Genomic DNA, 17,426 nt, shown 5'->3' with positions numbered 1-17,426 from the left:
TGTTATTTTACATTATGAGTGGTGCTCTAGGAAAAGTGCTCACGGCATCTCTCTCTCTCTGTCTCTCTTTCACCCACACACATATTGTTTGCTTTGGCTCTCTGTGACCCTCAGGCAAACATCAGGATCTTCAGTCCGGCCCACACTGCTTGCCTGTCGATACAGAGTTTTGTTTAAGGTCTGCTGTAGTCCTTAAGATGATGCTCTCGCTGGACAAAGACTGTTCGTCTCACAAGCCAGTTTTAATTATTGACATGAAATCTGCTGCCATTATAGCTCAATCTGTCCAAGATTTGTTTGTTCAGATAGTAAAGGGTCTGGCTGACTAACATATTAAGGCACTATATCTTTTATGGCTTGATTTACTTTTAGAAAGTACATCTGGGCAAACATGTCTTCTGTACTTTTATGTAAATAGATTTTAATGTGAAGAGATGTCTAATGTAATGAGCTATTTGTTATATTTATCATTTTTCAGTATACCTTATATGAAATCAGTTCCTAAATACTTTTTATTAATAATACAATATATTGTTCTATTTTATTTCTATATGCTACTATAATAATATTATATATGATAAAAAGCTATTATATTATTAATTGTCATAGCTTATGTCAATTTAATAGTAACACTATTTGAATGTATGCATTTATTTATAAATCGATATTAAATCAAATAAGAAAAATGTATTAGGTCATGCTCAAGCAAAAAGTCACAGTTTTTACACTTTCTTTTCATGCAAATCTACCTTCAAATGGCTTATAGTTTTCTCTTCAGATAAATTATAGAAATATTGAAAAAGGAATAAGCATTTATTAATAATTGTTTCAGTTTATTCGAGAAGTTAATTTGCAATATATAACTTTTTAAACAATTTTTAAAATCATTTTTTATTGTGAATCGTAGTGAATAATAATCAAACTGTAGTTGGGTTGTTTTGATTAAATTAACCAAAAAACTAACATAATGAAAACATGGTTTTTGAGTAAATGTTTATGCAAATAAACTCACCATTATTTTATTGCAGAGCATTCCTTTCTTACACCAGATGTTGATTTTCTCCAGGTCATGCTATTCGAGGATTATTTCTCACTGCTGACAGGAAAGTCCGCTCTCAGCATTTTGATGTGTGTAGAATTATTAGCCTGCCCGCACATTTTGATGAGAGACGCATTGCGTGATGGCTTGTAATGCATATTTTTTATATTTCTTTGAATATTTATCAGATTGCAGGGAAACCTCAACTTCTGATGAAAATGTGTTATGCAATTTCTTTGGTCTTTCAAATCCTCTCTGGTCTTTATTTAAGGGTTAAATTTAAGTTAAACAAAAGGTAAACACACTGAAATATTTAGAATATTTAGAATATTTTAAAAACAGAGACAGCATCACTTTGGCGAGTTTTATCTAAAAAGCGTTTACTTTATCATCCCTGTATCTTGTAGACAACATGGCTTGAAGTATTATCAGTTTTGCGTGCTGTATGCATCAGGTGGTCAGAGGTTTAAAGACGTTCAAGCTAAACTTAAAGTCCCTGTGAACCAGAAGTTCTGAGTGAAGTTGAATTTCGGATTAGCAAAATTGTGGGCATGGCTTTCGTCTTTCTCTGCGATTTGATTAGATGTATAAAAACAGCCGTTGCATTTTGAAATGGAACTGGCAGCAGACTGACAGTTGAAGGGGTTTTACAATAAACGCTGCAATATTTAATGGAAAAAATAGGCATTGTATTTTTTATTTCACTGGGACTTTAAATGTCCATCACACTTCAATTTGGCTAACGTGACTCCAGATGTTGATTCATAGAAAAAAGACATACTCAAATATCACAATTACAAAAAAATGGCTTCCTTTATCTTTCCCCTTGTGCCAAATAAAAATAATAATTTGCCTTTTTCTTTTTTAAGGCAATGAAACAGGTTCTCACAGTTGAAGGCTGTTGCTGTCAGACTGTTGACATTTGTTATATGTGAATTTTAATTAGTGTCAGCGCCATCAGAAATCTTGCTGCTGTCACAGTTGAAGAGATATTTTGAGACAGAACTTTTGTGTTTTTCCAGTGACGGATGCTTTTATTCCTTTGAGATGACTGGTCTAGTGCTTTCTTCACTGTTTTGATGTGTAAGATATCCTCATCGTGCCTTATACTTACATGAACTCTAAATATTTAAAAACCTTCTTTGATAAATTATTAAATGCCAATAGTATGAGGATTTGAAAATGTTCTCTAAAAAAGTCAATAGATATCAACAGTTATGATGACAGTCAAAGTCTATATGGTGAAATTTTGTGGCTTTTGAGGGAAAAAAATATACATTTCACATCAATATCAATAGTTAAAAAAAAGATCATTGGGATACGTGGAGATGCTCTGAACGGTGAAGTTTATTTTCATGCATAGAACATTCTGTCTTATCACTAAAACGGGTTTGGTGTTTCACACTGACTTTAAATCATTGCTCCTCTGAGTGAAACCGGTACCTGTGATGTTGATCCATAGCCGAATCCACCAGCTCATTAATACAAGGCTTCACTCCATTCACTCCCAGAACATCAGCGCGTGTGAAAACAGGTAATTTCCCTACAGTTCCATCCTTTCTCTATGATGGGGACGGCACTTTGAAAACTCATAAAAAGTTATATTAAACTTATGATTCATGAAAAAAAATGAGAACAGAGACAGGTGGAGTATTGGGGGTTGTTAAGGAAGCTTTTTGGCACTGACATGTTATCTAATGGTGATCTGGTTCATTATTTGATGTTAAAAAGCCCAGCATCATGATAGGGTTTTTTGCAAGGACGTAACTATGTGGTTGTGTTTTTGCACAGTACTGGATAGTTCCTGTGGTTTGCCAGGAACACTATTTATAGATATGTTTAGGTCAAATGAAGATGATGATTTTTGGATATATATATACTATATACGGTATTTACAGCGTTTGGCATATCCAGCGGTTGGGCCATAAATAGTTTCCAAGATATTGCTATGCAAATCTTCAGGTGTTGTACGTTGTTGTAAGCATGTTACCAAAAGGTTTCTGAGATTGCTGTGTGGCTGCTAAGGTTTTCTAAGTGGTTGTTAGCATGTTACCATATTCTGTTGCTGTGTATTTATTAGGTGGTTTCCAGGGTGTTGCTATGCAAATGATTAAGTGTTCTGAGTGGATATTGAAACATTTCTGTATGGATGCTTTGGATTAATTGGTGGTTGCCAGGGCACTGCTATGCCCTTGCAACGTTATTCTGAGTGGTGTGTGTTAGCATGTCACTGTATAGTTGCTGTGGTTTACAGGGTTGTTGCCAGGGTGTTGCTATGCAAACTTGTATATTATTTGGTCGTCGCTGTGGTTTTCTGAGTGGTTCATGCATGTGTATGTGTTAAAACAAATCTAATCTCAAAGAAGTTAAAGCAATAAGTAGACGTGGACAGTAGTGAAGTATTTTTACAATTTCAAGTATCAGAGTGTTTTTAGTTTGGAATCATTTAACTTATTTCTACTACTTTCCATACATGCATGTTTTTTTACCTTAAAGTTTTACTCACATCTAAAATATATTTTTTACTCAAGTATTTTTACTCAAACATTTTACCCAAGTAAAAGAAAGAAGGCTACTAGATTCTGTTAAGTATTACAGAATAGAAATGTATGTAAAATGTATGTAATTGTAAAAATGTAGTTGAGAAAAAAACAAGATGATATGATTTAGAATGTATAGTAGGATAGTCAAATGATTAATGCGATTAATAAATTTAATATATATATAAATTATTGGTAATTATTAATAAATACATTTAAATATTTCCTAAATATGTATATTGGTATGATGGATGCTAGTGCGTTCAATGCAGTGTTTTGTTTTTCTTGTTTGATAAGGAAATATAACAATGATTGGTCGGTCTTGCTGTGTTAAAAAACTGCAATAGCATTACGCAGAGTCGTTCACGAAAAGCCCATGGTTCTTTCACTTTCGGTTTCGATTTCTCCATATAACTAACAAAACATGTAACAGTACATATCAAAACAATAATAGCAATGTAGTTTTATCCTCCCAAGATGGCGGCGCCACTGCAACATGCATCATAGGGCGTGACGTCAACTTCACATTCTCTATAGTGCAGTAAAATATTTATAAAGTAGATATACGTGAAACATTTTCTTGAGTAGAGTTTCAAGTCAGTATTTCAACAAGCTACATGACTTGATAAATTGTTCGCAAGTTTACCCAAAGTAAACTCAAGTATGAGCAATGCCTAATATCACAAAAAAGAACAGTCCTAACTACTTTGCTACAACACAAACAAGCTCAACAGCCCTGTTATATAACAGACATGCGGGGCTGCTGTTGACAAGGATAAATGAACACAGAAAATGAAACAAGACTGTACATATTGAGCTGGAAAACATTTTACACAATCAGCACCTGCCAAACATTTGTGTTTGAAGTATTTCTCATTAGGGTCCATCAGCTCACAGCACAAAAACAGCACCGTTTAAAGTTAGAAAGGACAGAATTCCAATATGGTCTTTTTTACAGCTGGGGTGTGCAGAGAGATGTGTAGGCTTTGTCACTTAATATTTTGCTTGTATATACTGTATGACTCTACATCAGACCACTTCCAGTTCTACTGTATATAAAGGTTGATCAGCTTATTTTCTCACAAACAGCGTCGCAATACAGAATGCACAATGCATGGACGAAGACGGAGGTGTTAAGCATTTGTTTACACATCAGATTTTTTACATTTTAAGGACCGGTTTTTCTTCATCTTTTAAATTTGACTTTCATTTTGAAAACCTTTCAAGTGAAGTAAGCTATTTAAATAATATAAAAAGTAGCACATGTAATCATTCACATTGTCATTTAATATGCAACTACTTGCTCATATTTGATATTATAATACGTGAAAATAGGCCGAGTGAAAATAGCCTGCAGGCGTTTGGTGCTGTATTTAGGACAGGGCTCAAGATTTCTTACTGGTGACAGATTCATACTGGAATAGATATTTCCCTTTAGATCCTTCTGTCTCTTTTTTGACCGTAATTTATTACATTTTCAGCAATGCATATTCCCCTCTGTTGTTAGTCTCTGTGATTATTTATGGGGCTCAGTAGGGTGCCAGGAGTGAGAGCTTTGGATCCTGTGCAGGTATTTTATGTCTGGCTGGGGAAATGCTTTTTTGCTAACAGCGAAACACCTTCTTACCATAGGGCTTCTGTCGTAACCATATGCGCGCACGCTTAAATGTGCACATTTCATATGCATGCGTGCATGTACGACACGCACAGTCAGCATGATGAACAGCATGTGTTCGCGTAATGCATTTGTTATGTGATATCATGTGTATGAGAGACAGGATCTATAAAGCTATACAGCTATAACTTGCTATTGCTGCTTAACAGATTATATATGAGAGGATAGAGATTTAGTGTATGTGTGTGTGTGTGTGTGTACGTGCGCGTGTGTGTGTGGCCCAGTGGGGACCTAAACATGAATGCACACCAACACATGGGGACTCATGTTTTGCCCCATGGGCAAAAAAGCGTGGACATCGTATAAAAAATACATATTTAAAAAATATATAAAATAGCAAAAAATATGTGTGTGTGTATACATGTATGCTGTATACAGGGGCGATTCTAGGATTTTTTTTCCACTTGGGGCCTCAATAAAAAAAAATTATAATGCAATTTCTCCTACTATGGAGGTAAGAACTGTTCCTCCACTGAACAATCATTACTCATCATTGCCTTCAAAGAAACAGTTAAAACTATATAAATACATCATGCACGTGGTGGAAACAAGTTCGATTTCTGAAGAGATCTAATCGTGAATGTATTTAAAATAATGTATTGCGCAATTGCAATTCTGGTGGTACAGTGAGGTGATGTTCAGTCGACAGGCGCGAACGGCCAAACATGTCCCTCTAGTGCATTCTTACATAAAAAAATGGAAAGGTTGCGCCACCCCTGCGGAATGGAAAAGCGCGCTCTGTGTGAGTGAAGAGTTCACTGTAGCTCACAGCATGCACATATTGTGTGCAATAAAAAGTAGATAAACTTACCGTGTTACTTATACAAACAAAATCCAATTATTATGATTTGAATTTTGGATCAACAGCCTGGCAGGCAATTAGAGGGGTGGGACACACCGTGGGCCAATCATCTTACAGAGGGGGCAAGTGCCCCCATGGCCCCACCCCTGGATATGCCACTGGCTGTATATAGTATATACAGTTTATCCAAAAATCATCATATGAACACGTTTATGGCTTAGACATGTATAGCTTACTATAATCATTACAAATGCCATCAACAAAAGCAATTAATAAAACATAATTCGTATCACAACTTGATAAATATGTGGCGTACTGCTCTGTTTGTCTGAAGGTGATTATCCTAGCCTCGTTTCTCTTTCTAATAAACCTTGCATTGGTAAGTTACTAAATACATTATTTTGTGCTTCGTCCCCACCCTTCTGAATTATGTTGGATTAATAATGTGTTATCACAAACGAAGACTGTTTAGTTGTGCTATCTTACAATCCGTATATAGTAGATATAAATTAAAGTGTCGCCGGTGTAACCGATTAAAACTTGAAGTGGCAATGAGGTCTTAAAATGTATTCAATTTATCTCCATGATTCCTTTATATACCCTGCTTACGTTAGCGAGAGAAGGCAAAGCCAACCATAAAGCGACGTGAGTTATGGGGGTGGAAAAATCGACGCCTTGTGTATATATACACTGTATGTGGAGAAACGGGTTAATATAATAGAAAAGATGGTCTGTGTTTTTCAGAGCTCAAATACTGCAAAGAAAACAAGTTCATATTCGCTTTTGGCAATACAACAGTCATATTTGTTCATGTATTCAGGCAAAGCTCAAAATTATATTCTTTTATGTAATAATCTGGATTTTTATCACAGTTTTCAGTGTCTTGTCATGTCTATTTTTCACATTGCTCTTGAATGACTTAATGGCGCTCCTAAGGTTTGATTTTGTTGAAGTTCAACAGACACTGGACTGGAATGAGCACAATGCATCTAGAATTGCTGATGACATGAAAATGTGGAATGCTCTTTGAATTTTCTGGCTGTATATACACTATATTCTCCCTTTCTTTCTCTCTCCGTCTCGCTTATCTCATCCCATGTCCGTTCTTTTCTTGCTCAGTCCTCCCTCAGGATGGGAGAAACAGTGCTTAGAAACCGAGATACTGTAGCTGAAGGATGTTACGAAGTAAGTTCAGAAAGGAATACCAAGATGGAGTCTCATTAGGTGGATCCCGGGTTAAGAGCTTTGCTCGCTGTGTTTCAGGCTGCTAATACTGAGCAGAATTCTGAGAATGTATGTCGCTCTCTCATAATTCTCACATTAAAAGCTCGTCTGTGGGAATAGAGCTCTTAAACGCTCTGATACAGCACACACAGGCAGACAGCCGCGACGCGAGTGGCTCGTTCAAAGCAGACTAATTTAATATAATGATCTGCACTCTCTCTCTCATTGTCTCGGGCTTTATCTTAGTCTGTTATCTCCCTCTCATTACTTTTACTTTTCAAGTTGAAATTTCCCCCTTCTACTTCTTCATTCGCTCAGTTTCAATTACACTTCTCATTGTTCGCTAACCTTTCATTCGCCTTTGTGTGTTGCTTAAACTGTGAACACTTTTGGCCCTGTGGACTTTTTGAAAATCATCTCCTTGAAAGCGTTGCTTGTTAAATATGTCCACTTGTGTACACAAGGTGATAGCGCGGATGTACATGTGGCATGGTAATATCTTTCTTCACCAAAGTGTCTTTCTCACCATATAATCTCATTTAAATGCTTTAAAAGAAAGAATTGCAATGAGTGATAGTTTTCCCAAAATGTCAAACCTGTATGACTTTTCTTCTTTTGTAAAACCTAAAAGAAGATATTTTTGAAGAAAGGTGGGAAACAAACAAGATTGACCTCTGTTGACTTCCATTGTATGTACACAAAACTACTTTTCTCAAAATATTCTTTCACACAATAAAACAATTGTGAATTCAGCTCAGAATCTGGATGACAGTAAAAAGTCAGATGGATCGTATCTGTCACGCCTGTCTCAAGTCTACTTCTCACCGTCTCCCTCTCTCTCTCTTCAGACAGCACTGCCAGCATCATCGCCAGACGCCGACGGTTCCACCGGCTGACCCAGGAGCTGTATGAGGTTCCAGTGGTGGTGTGGGATGATGGAGAACCCATCTTGAGCAGCACGGGCACTCTCACGCTCACGGTCTGCTCCTGCCAGAGAGGAACCAGACTGAAGATCTGCCAGGGCGAGGCGTTCCTCTCCTCCGCAGGCCTCAGCACAGGCGCTTTGATAGCCATCCTGCTCTGTGTTCTCATTTTACTCGGTCGGTTGATTTCAGTATTCGCACAGTATGAATATAGCACATCAGAAATATCATGCTTGAGATTTTTGTACTGTTGTTGGATATAGACTGTGAAACATTCACAATACATATAATTTAAGAAAGGAACAGTTATTTTTTCTAATTCCAAAGAATATTCGACTATAAATAATATAGGGCAGAGTTCATCTGTTTGGATTTGATTGGATTGTAAATGTTATGCTCATGAATACAGACATAAACATCTTTAACAATATTTAAATTGATACTATAGTTATTGTAGTTTTGATTTAATTTTTCTTCATATTTTTAATTAGCTTTTATTTTAAGATTCATAATTTTATGTAAATTTTAGTTAAAGTTTTAGCACTTTTGGTCTATGCTTTATTAATTATTTGTTTATGTTTCTGTTGCAATATAAGATTAATTCATTGTTATTTTAGTTTTTGTTTATTTCTATAATTTCAGTGCTTTAAACTTATTTCAGTTAATTGTTCAGTTAAAATTCCAGTTTTTCATTTAGTTTAGTTTTCCAAAAGTATGTGGTCAATATTTGATACATTTTCAATGAACAGTAACGTTCTAAAATTTGTAATTTTAGTAAACTAAAATAACCTTGATGGATACATTTATTCAATTAATAATACAATATTTTATGAGCTATTCTACTGTTATTTAATGATTACAAGACCCTTTAAAGTGGGCATGGAAGGGAAGTTGCATTTTGTCTCTATGGTGTTGTATATTCAAATGAAACGGCTTCTAAAATGAGAAAGAAATATGGGTGGGACTTGATTTTGTTGCGGGGCTGATTTGAATCTTTTGGTTGTAGGGAAGGGTCAGAAATGAGTCTCAATAGCCCCACCTTTGTGCCTTAACTCGTGAATGGAAGTGTGGGGGGGAATATTTTTAATTAATGATTTTAATTATGAGGCGCATAAACATAACATTCCATAAAAAGTCAAAATAGTACATTTTGATTGCATGGTGACTTGAAACGAGAGCGTGTTAAATCTTTAAATGTAAAATGATTTATGTTAAAGGTTTTCCCTGACAGCTATAGACGTTTAGTATTCACAGCAGGATTCTGCCCTTTATTGTCATAATGCCACCTGATCTGTGCCTGTTTAACTTCAGAATGTCAGTTTTTAACCTTTTATACATGTGGATCAAGGGTAAAGGATGAATTACAGAATGTTATTGTTCTCATGACATCAGAGGAATAATGGCACATCAAAAGCTCATGAACATATTGCCTAAGATCAGCTGTTTAAACATTCACAGCAGAATGAACGATTTGGATTTATCACTAAACACGTGTTTTTAACCTCACCCAATGACTCATCTCATCCCTCTTCACTTCTGTCAGCATTTCTGTTTTCTGTCTATTTTCTAGTTTTGAATAGTAGTAAAACTAAATAAAACTAATACTAACTTACTAAAAAAACTATAATAGCTCTGTAATAACTCTATAATAAACATCTTGTCTCCTCTCTTCACTTAGTTTTTCATCTTTGTTCATTTTCTCTTTTCTTCTCTCTTCTCGTGTCTTTTCTTCACTTCCTTCCTACTCTGCTCTCTTCTGTTCTCATCTCTGTTAATTTTCTTTATTCCATGTCTTTATTTTCTTTTTGATTCTTCTCTTCTCATCTGTTCTCTTAATTTCGCCTCTCGTCTCATTTCTTCTATAAACGTTTCATTTCCATCTTCTTGTTTATATTCACTTTATCGCTCAGTTCACATCTTTTTCCTTTTCTCTCCTCTTATTCTCTCTTTCTTTTCCTTTCTCATATCTGCGCTCTTTATTTCTCATCTTTTCTCGTCTATACTTCTTTATCATCTCGCTTCATCTATTCTCATTACTTGTACTCCTCTGTTTTTCTTTTCTCTTTACTTCTCTGTTCTCTCTCTTTTCGCTCTTTGTTTTGTATGTGTGAATTCGTGAGCAGATAAGTGCCATGGTTCTCCATGCTAAATCATGCACAAAAGACATTTATATTATTTATAGTCATTTTATAGACAGGGCCACAGAAAAGTGATAGATTTGAATAACAAATGTGGAAAATGGTGTCAAAAACTGTGAACACAAAAGGGAGAGGCAGAACAAACCACTGATAGACTTAAAGGTGCCAGTTCAGGAAAGTGAGCAGCACATGTAACAGAATAGCCATCCTGCAGCCGTCCGTGTCTCGTCTCTCTCCAGCGTTCAGTCTCACCTCCTACCTGCGATGCTCTCTCGAAAGTGAGAGATTTCACAGGAACTAAATATAGTTTTAAACCCGCTCAACACGTGCAGCGCCGCACATTACGTCCCCGCTCACACGCCTCTGTTTGCTCCTGCTGAAATCTATTTTTTGATAAAATTGACATCTTTCCTCTCCAGAAAATCTGCTTTGGAGATTTACCGGCTTTAAGAGAGCTGATTACACGGAGGGAAGTGAGATCTAGTTGCTTGTTTGCAAACATTGAACAGAATGTTCACATTTCCTGCGAATTGTTGATGTGCGTTGGGCCCTGTCGTACAACAGCTTGCAGTATCTTTCTGGTTACCATTGTTGCTAAGTGAGAAACAAAAGGCTTGAATTACCAGATTTTAGTGCGCTACTACATTATGTTTGGGGGTGCTTTATGATGATATTCATCAGGACAGTGAAGTGCAGTAGATAAGATCAGAGTTGGCGCCAACACCAAACCTCCTAAGAAGTTTTATAACAAATGTAAAGCCGCAGAAAAAGAGACCATTTCAAAATCAGTTTTTAGGTAACAAATGTTTTTTCATTCGATGAATTACTAACAGTTTCCTCCCAAATTTGAATACAAATATTGTTAGTAGTTTAAGCAATATATATTTGCATTTATTTGCTTAAATGAAAGTGTCTGTGTTTTTTCAGACCTCAAACAAGTTCATGTTTACTTTTAAACAATACAACAGTCATATTTCTACATGTATTTAGGAAAAGTTCAGAAATATTTAACCTGGATTATATCACACACACCCTTTTTCATACTTTGTTCTTGTGTTTTTTTTCATGATGAGAAAATGTGAAAGTTTAGCACCTTTAGTTTAGATTAGGTTTCAATGCACTAATGCACTGTTAGCAGCTAGACTAATGTGTGATATTGACTTTAGCTGCTCATTTACTCTGGCTCTTTACATTCTAATGGAATATCAAAGAATCATCATTCATACACATTGATCTCTGGCCTCTGGTTTGTTTGGTCGTTCACGCTTTGAGGATGCTTCACATCTGCTTTTCTTCACATGCGTGTTAATGCTGTGCACATCTCACCACCTGATGCTCCCTGGAGAAATTATTCCTTGATAACAACACTGATCAATTATGTCGGGTTATCTCTCCATTTTTTTCCTCTTTTAGATTTGCACATGACATGAATATTTTATACGTCTTGTGTCTTTCCACCACTTAGTAAAATTTCCCTCCAGATGATCAAATTATCTTCCTTTCATATTGACTTTGGTATAATTTGGTGTTCTTTTGTTTGTTCAATCAATATTTTGTGTGTGTGTGTGTGGTTTTACTATTGTATTTGTATTATATAAAAGAAATGTAAATGAATAGACTATAGATATATTAGGTTTATATACATATGTGTTTGGGGCTATAAAATACTTTGTCATTTTACTTTGTTATTCAAGTAATGTTTTGGGGAATCTGTACTTCACCTAAAAAGACCATATTTTTTATATTATTATTCAAATCTTTCATGACTTTACTCCAGTATGTTTTTGCCTAGATATTTTAACCGATTTCTCATGATTTACCTGTCTGCATTTGTCTTAATTATATTTGTTGTTGTCTTGTTTCTCATAGCCATCGTAATCCTTTTCATCACATTACGGAGGAGCAAAAAGGAGCCGCTGATCATCTCAGAGGAGGACATCCGGGAGAACGTGGTCATGTACGATGACGAAGGCGGCGGCGAGGAAGACACAGAAGCCTATGACATCATCGCTCTACGGAACCCGGCCGCGGCTGAGGAACTCAAGTTTCGCAGGGATGTCAGACCCGATTGTGTCCGGCTGGGATCGTCAAAGAGACCGCTCCATCACGTCGAAAATTACCGTCTTAGCCCCACGTCCCTGGATATAGATGCCAAAATGGACGTTGGGGAGTTTATCAAACAGAGAGTGGCCGAGGCGGATCAGGACACTAGTATACCGCCCTATGATTCCTTACAGACCTATGCCTACGAGGGTCAGGGGTCACCAGCAGGCACTATCAGCTCGCTCGGGTCAGCTGGTGCACATTCTGAACAGGACTACAACTGTCTGGATGAATGGGGTCCAGAATTCCAAAAACTAGCAGAACTTTATGGAGACGAAGTTGAATCGGAGTCGTCATCGACTGAAAAGGCAGAGTCAGAGAAGCAGACATAAATATCGGGCAGTTTCAGAAAAAACTGTGAATAAATAATAGCAAAAGCGCTGCTCTCGTCTAACATCCCACTTCATGGTTTCATCAACACCACGAGAAGCTCTCCGATACGTGACCGCTGTAAAGACAAACAGACAGAACTGCCTTTTATCTCCCTTCTTTTTGGATGTTCGGAGCTATGAATTCCAACAAGACAAGAATGATTTTGAGAAGAAAATCTAACACAAAAGAAAAAAAAAACTAATGGAAAAAGGAAAATATTTTAACTGGTGTATATTTTTTATTGCTCAATAAAGTCCTGAATTCCTGACACATGGATCAATGTGTGCCCTTTTTCACTTTAAGCTTTTTGTCTAGCTTAGATTTTTACTTTTTCTATGTTGGTATACGTTACTCCTGACATTCAATGTAGAAGATGCACGCTTCTAAAAATGGCTTGTTTTCTCTTGCAAAAAATGGGCCGAAATGAATCTTGCACCCACAGGTGTATACAATTTAGAAAGTTAATGAAGGAACACGATTGGTTCAATAGGTCCGACCTGTGATATTGCTCCTTTACAGCCTGCTGGAATGTTATTTTCTGCTGCTGTCAGTCTCTGAAGGCCGGAAATAACAATCAGGCTTCACACCGGAGAGATCTTAGTGAACAAAAAACAAGTCAGCGCCTGGTAGAGAAAGATTCCCTGTGAGATGTTTTCAAAAACACAGACTCGCGGACAAACAACACTTGCGTTGGCTGTTTTTTAGTTTATCCATTGAGAGTATCCGTATAAAGATGCTCGAGCAGTACTCGGTAAATTACTTAAATGCTGCAAGTGCTTTTAATTTAATGAGTGTGTGTTTTGTATCCACTCCAAAATGGCCTTTAATTCAAGTCATTTGAAAAAGCAAAGTCAATCCCCTTTCGTTTCAATTTTTTTATCAGTTTCTTGTGTTTACGTACTTACTAACCACACAAATAGCCAAAGATTCTGACATTTTCCAGATAGCCTTTACAGTCGCTGCTGTCTTTCTGAAACCTCTCATTATTAGTCATAGTTTTTCTAATCATTCATCATTTTCACAATAGATCATTATTATTAATCACACTTCTGTTTGGCAAATATCTATAAAAAGTAGTAAAAAGTACCATTTCCTGAAAAACAGGACATATGAGGTTTTACAAGGACATCTACGATGTGTTTGTCTCAATAGTGAAGTTTGTATTTTTCATATGTCGGTGGAAGTGAGAAAGTCTGAGCTGTAGATATTGGATGAAGACCAAACAGCTTATAAAGATGAAATCGTTGTTCAAGTGCTGATTTAATATCCACTGAAAGCTATTTTCCCAATATATTGCTATTTTGTGTCCAATATAACTATATGATGTCACAACAGTTGAGTTTTTCTTTCATAAGTCTCACTGCGTAGATATTTCACAGGTGCAATTCATAAAACAATGCAGGTGTTAAACCGCTGAGCACACATAATATTGTTTGTATATCTGGATGTGAATAACAGTGAACGAGAGGAAGAAATGATGTTTTGTGTTTGTTTTGTCGGTGATTCTGCCAGGCTGTACATTCTGCCTGAACAAATCTGCTGAGTGTTACGTTTTCAACTTTCCTTGCTTTGATTTGCTCTGTTTATCAGGTAAGAAACTAAAACTTGACTTTTTTGTAATCGCCTCTTAGATGTCTTGTTAACACAACCGAAGGGAAGTTTAGACAGTGTGACTTGTAACTGCTGGTTGCAGGCGTTCAGATGAATTCGACCTGCACAACGTCTCAAGTCAGCGAAATGGTAATTTTGTGGAGAAAAACATGTAGCCCTGGTTCTTTCTCTTAGTGTGACTGCAGAAATGTATGAATCACTTTATTTCTCATGGAAACGGGATATGCTGTGTTAGTCTCAAAAATAGGCAAGGTTCAATCTGGCTCGGCAATTTGGATCTATGTTATTGTTATTTATCATTTTGTTAGTTCAAATCTATAACTTTGTTTTATATAATAATAATGATGCTTTCTTTTAATTTAGGTTAGAAATGCAGACTTGAATCGAGGGCAGAGATATTTTGCATACATTTAATTTTCTGTCTTCAAAGCTGTACCGAAGGTGGAAAAACATCAAAGACTCGGGCTAAAATGCTAAACTTACTACATTTCAGATATGTGGGGAGAGAGAAGTTTAAGGGGTAAAGAAGATGTGTTTGTAGTCTGTGTGTGAGAAAATATTGATGTATGACCCTGATGAGGCATGAGAGAGAATAAGCTGGAAGTTGCAAAAGAAGGATGGAATGAAGACTTGTCTTTGAAGGACGGCTGTTCTTGAAGTTTATTTAAATATTTATAGCAGTATAAGATTTATTTTACAAAAATATTGGATTTTACTTCAAATGTTCCATCCAGCAGCCTAAACTTTAGTAGTTTCCGGTTCCATAGCATCCAGTGAGCGGTTTAACTTTTTTGGTATTTCAATGTGTTTCAAGGTATTTTTCTGGCTAATTAACTTTCTTATGTTTCTTATGTTGTCAGGATTTAATGGCTTATAAAAGTAATTGTCTGTGAGGGGTAAAGCATTATTTGCAATAACAAACAAGTTACCTCTAGCTCAAATTAAAGGAACAGTGCACCAAAATGAACATTATTATTGTCGATTCAACCCTTTCCATCATTCTTTCTTTTAATGTGGCGAACATTGATCATAGCACCATAAAAGAAACTTGACTTGGTTGCTTTATACAACAGTCTATTCAAAGTCTGAGGGAATCTACGATATCAAATAACAGAGATGTGTAAGAAAATGTTGAATATAGGATTAATAATCACATGATTTTTATTTTCATTTGTTCATATAATGATTGTATAAAATTGCAATGCAATCAAGTTCACACAGTAATTCATGAAGGTCATGAAATGTTTTAAAAGAAAACGCGTTCCGGTCTTATTTACTGTTCTTCAATGTTGTATTGAATTTCATAAACCTGGTATTTTGTGCATTTGGTATTCTGCAGGCATGTGATCTGCCCTCAACGCTGCTGATGTTCAAGACACCAGGAGTCCCGCTGTGCAGACGCGGAAATTGGGATTAGATCTGTTGGTCTTAAAAGGGCACGATCTCCGAAACACACCGATGCCTTTTAAGTGTGTTTTTCTTTTCAACTGGGGAGCTGCAAACACACACACATAAAAACACAAGTGGAAGGGAGCCTCGGGATGTTGATTGTGGATCAGTGTGAGCAGCGGTATAAACAGTGGAAACTTCAGTGTTTTGTGCCTTTAAACGCTACTGTGACCAGGCACATCTGTTCACCCTCATTTCATTTAAAACCTGATATTTTGAAGAACGTGGGGGACCAAACAACATCAGCCCCCTTTGACTTCCATATATAGACAGAAAGCACAAAGACATCTCAAATTATCTTCTTTTGTGTTGTGTTTTGGGTCACCAATCCCTTCACCAATATTTGTGCAAAAACTCATCACTAGGATCATGTGGATGTTAGCAGGTGTAGATTGATGTATGTGTCATGATTCCGCCATCATGTCATGTTTATTCTTGGTCTTGCAGCGGAGTCATGGCATAGCCTTAGGTTTTGTGTGAGAAAGACATGGCTTTGTGTTGATTCTGACATGCCATGTGCTTTCTCGTGTCTTGTCAGTGTTTCCCGCCCTTTTGTCTCGTTAGCCTTCCCATTAGTGTTTCATTACCTTCACCTGCCCCTTAGTAATTATCCTGTGTTTGTTCCCCTATTTAATGCCCTCTTGTATATCGTCTTGTGCTGGTTCGTTGCTCTTGTATGCTGTACATGTATCCTGCTTTGTTTCCACGTTTCATGCCATGTATGTAGTGTTCCTAGTTCATGTATGGTTTCAGAGTTCCTTGTTTGTTAGTCCTAGTTGTTTACGTTTGCCCCCCTTGTGGGATGAGTTTGTTTTCAGTTTTTTGTATCCAGTTTAGTTAGTGTTTTCCCATCGTGGATGTTTGTTTTGTATTTTGTTATTAAAGTCCTTGTTACCCCTTCATCATCCGTGTCTGCCTGCACTTGGGTTCTTCCACCACGTTCTCTGCCCACAATCCTGACAGAACGAACCAGCCACAACTGAACCCAGCAGGCAGTATGGACCCGGGAGACCGTGTCAAGGAGGCGCACCTCCTCTTTGGCCTCCGCCAGGGAAGCTCCAGGATTTGGGACTTCGCCGACCACTTCCTGGCAACCGCCCAGCGAGGCTGCTTCTCTGAGGAGGAATTGAAGGTGATATTCAACCGCTGCCTTGCAGAGCCAATCTCCCAGTCGGAGATGAGGAGGCTGAGACCCCTGGGTTTCACAGATCTGGTCAGCTGGATTTATGATCGGGATTCGCCCAGGGTCTCAAATCATCTCAACTCCACGGCCCTCTTGGACTCGGCCCCTGAGAGTCGGGTTTTGCAAATCGGGGCCGTGTGCCTCTCCCCACCCTCTGCTCCCTTCGACTCGAGCACTGAGCTAGTCGAGCTCCCCACCGCTTCTCCGCAGCCGGCTACACCCACCGTGAGCCGGTCAAAGAAAGGGAAGCCGAGGAGGGGTGTATTGTCCAGCCCGAAGCTCCAGCCGGAAGAGAACACCGGGACTCAACCCAAATATTTTTTGGGGGGGCGCCATACGGGCAGGAGGGCCCGATCGTTCAGCGGGT

General features: G+C 37.3%; 1 protein-coding gene across 2 annotated transcripts in view; it reads left to right on the top strand.

Moving 5' to 3' along the window:
* Positions 1-13,085, top strand: part of LOC306905367 (cadherin-18) — a 100,869-nt gene extending 87,784 nt beyond the window's left edge. For both annotated transcript variants that reach the window (XM_079475931.1, XM_079475932.1), the window contains exons 11-12: positions 8,129-8,380; positions 12,211-13,085. In XM_079475931.1, coding sequence (XP_079332057.1) covers positions 8,129-8,380; positions 12,211-12,776 — 818 coding nt within the window. In that variant the 3' untranslated portion in view covers positions 12,777-13,085. The remainder of the gene's footprint in view (positions 1-8,128; positions 8,381-12,210) is intronic.
* Positions 13,086-17,426: the final 4,341 nt, after the last annotated feature.

This window comes from Barbatula barbatula (genome assembly GCF_947034865.1).
Source record: "Barbatula barbatula genome assembly, chromosome: 16".
Lineage (NCBI taxonomy): Eukaryota > Metazoa > Chordata > Actinopteri > Cypriniformes > Nemacheilidae > Barbatula > Barbatula barbatula.
The sequence above is the reverse complement of the archived record's forward strand: the minus strand, read 5'-3'. Positions and strand labels throughout refer to the sequence as shown.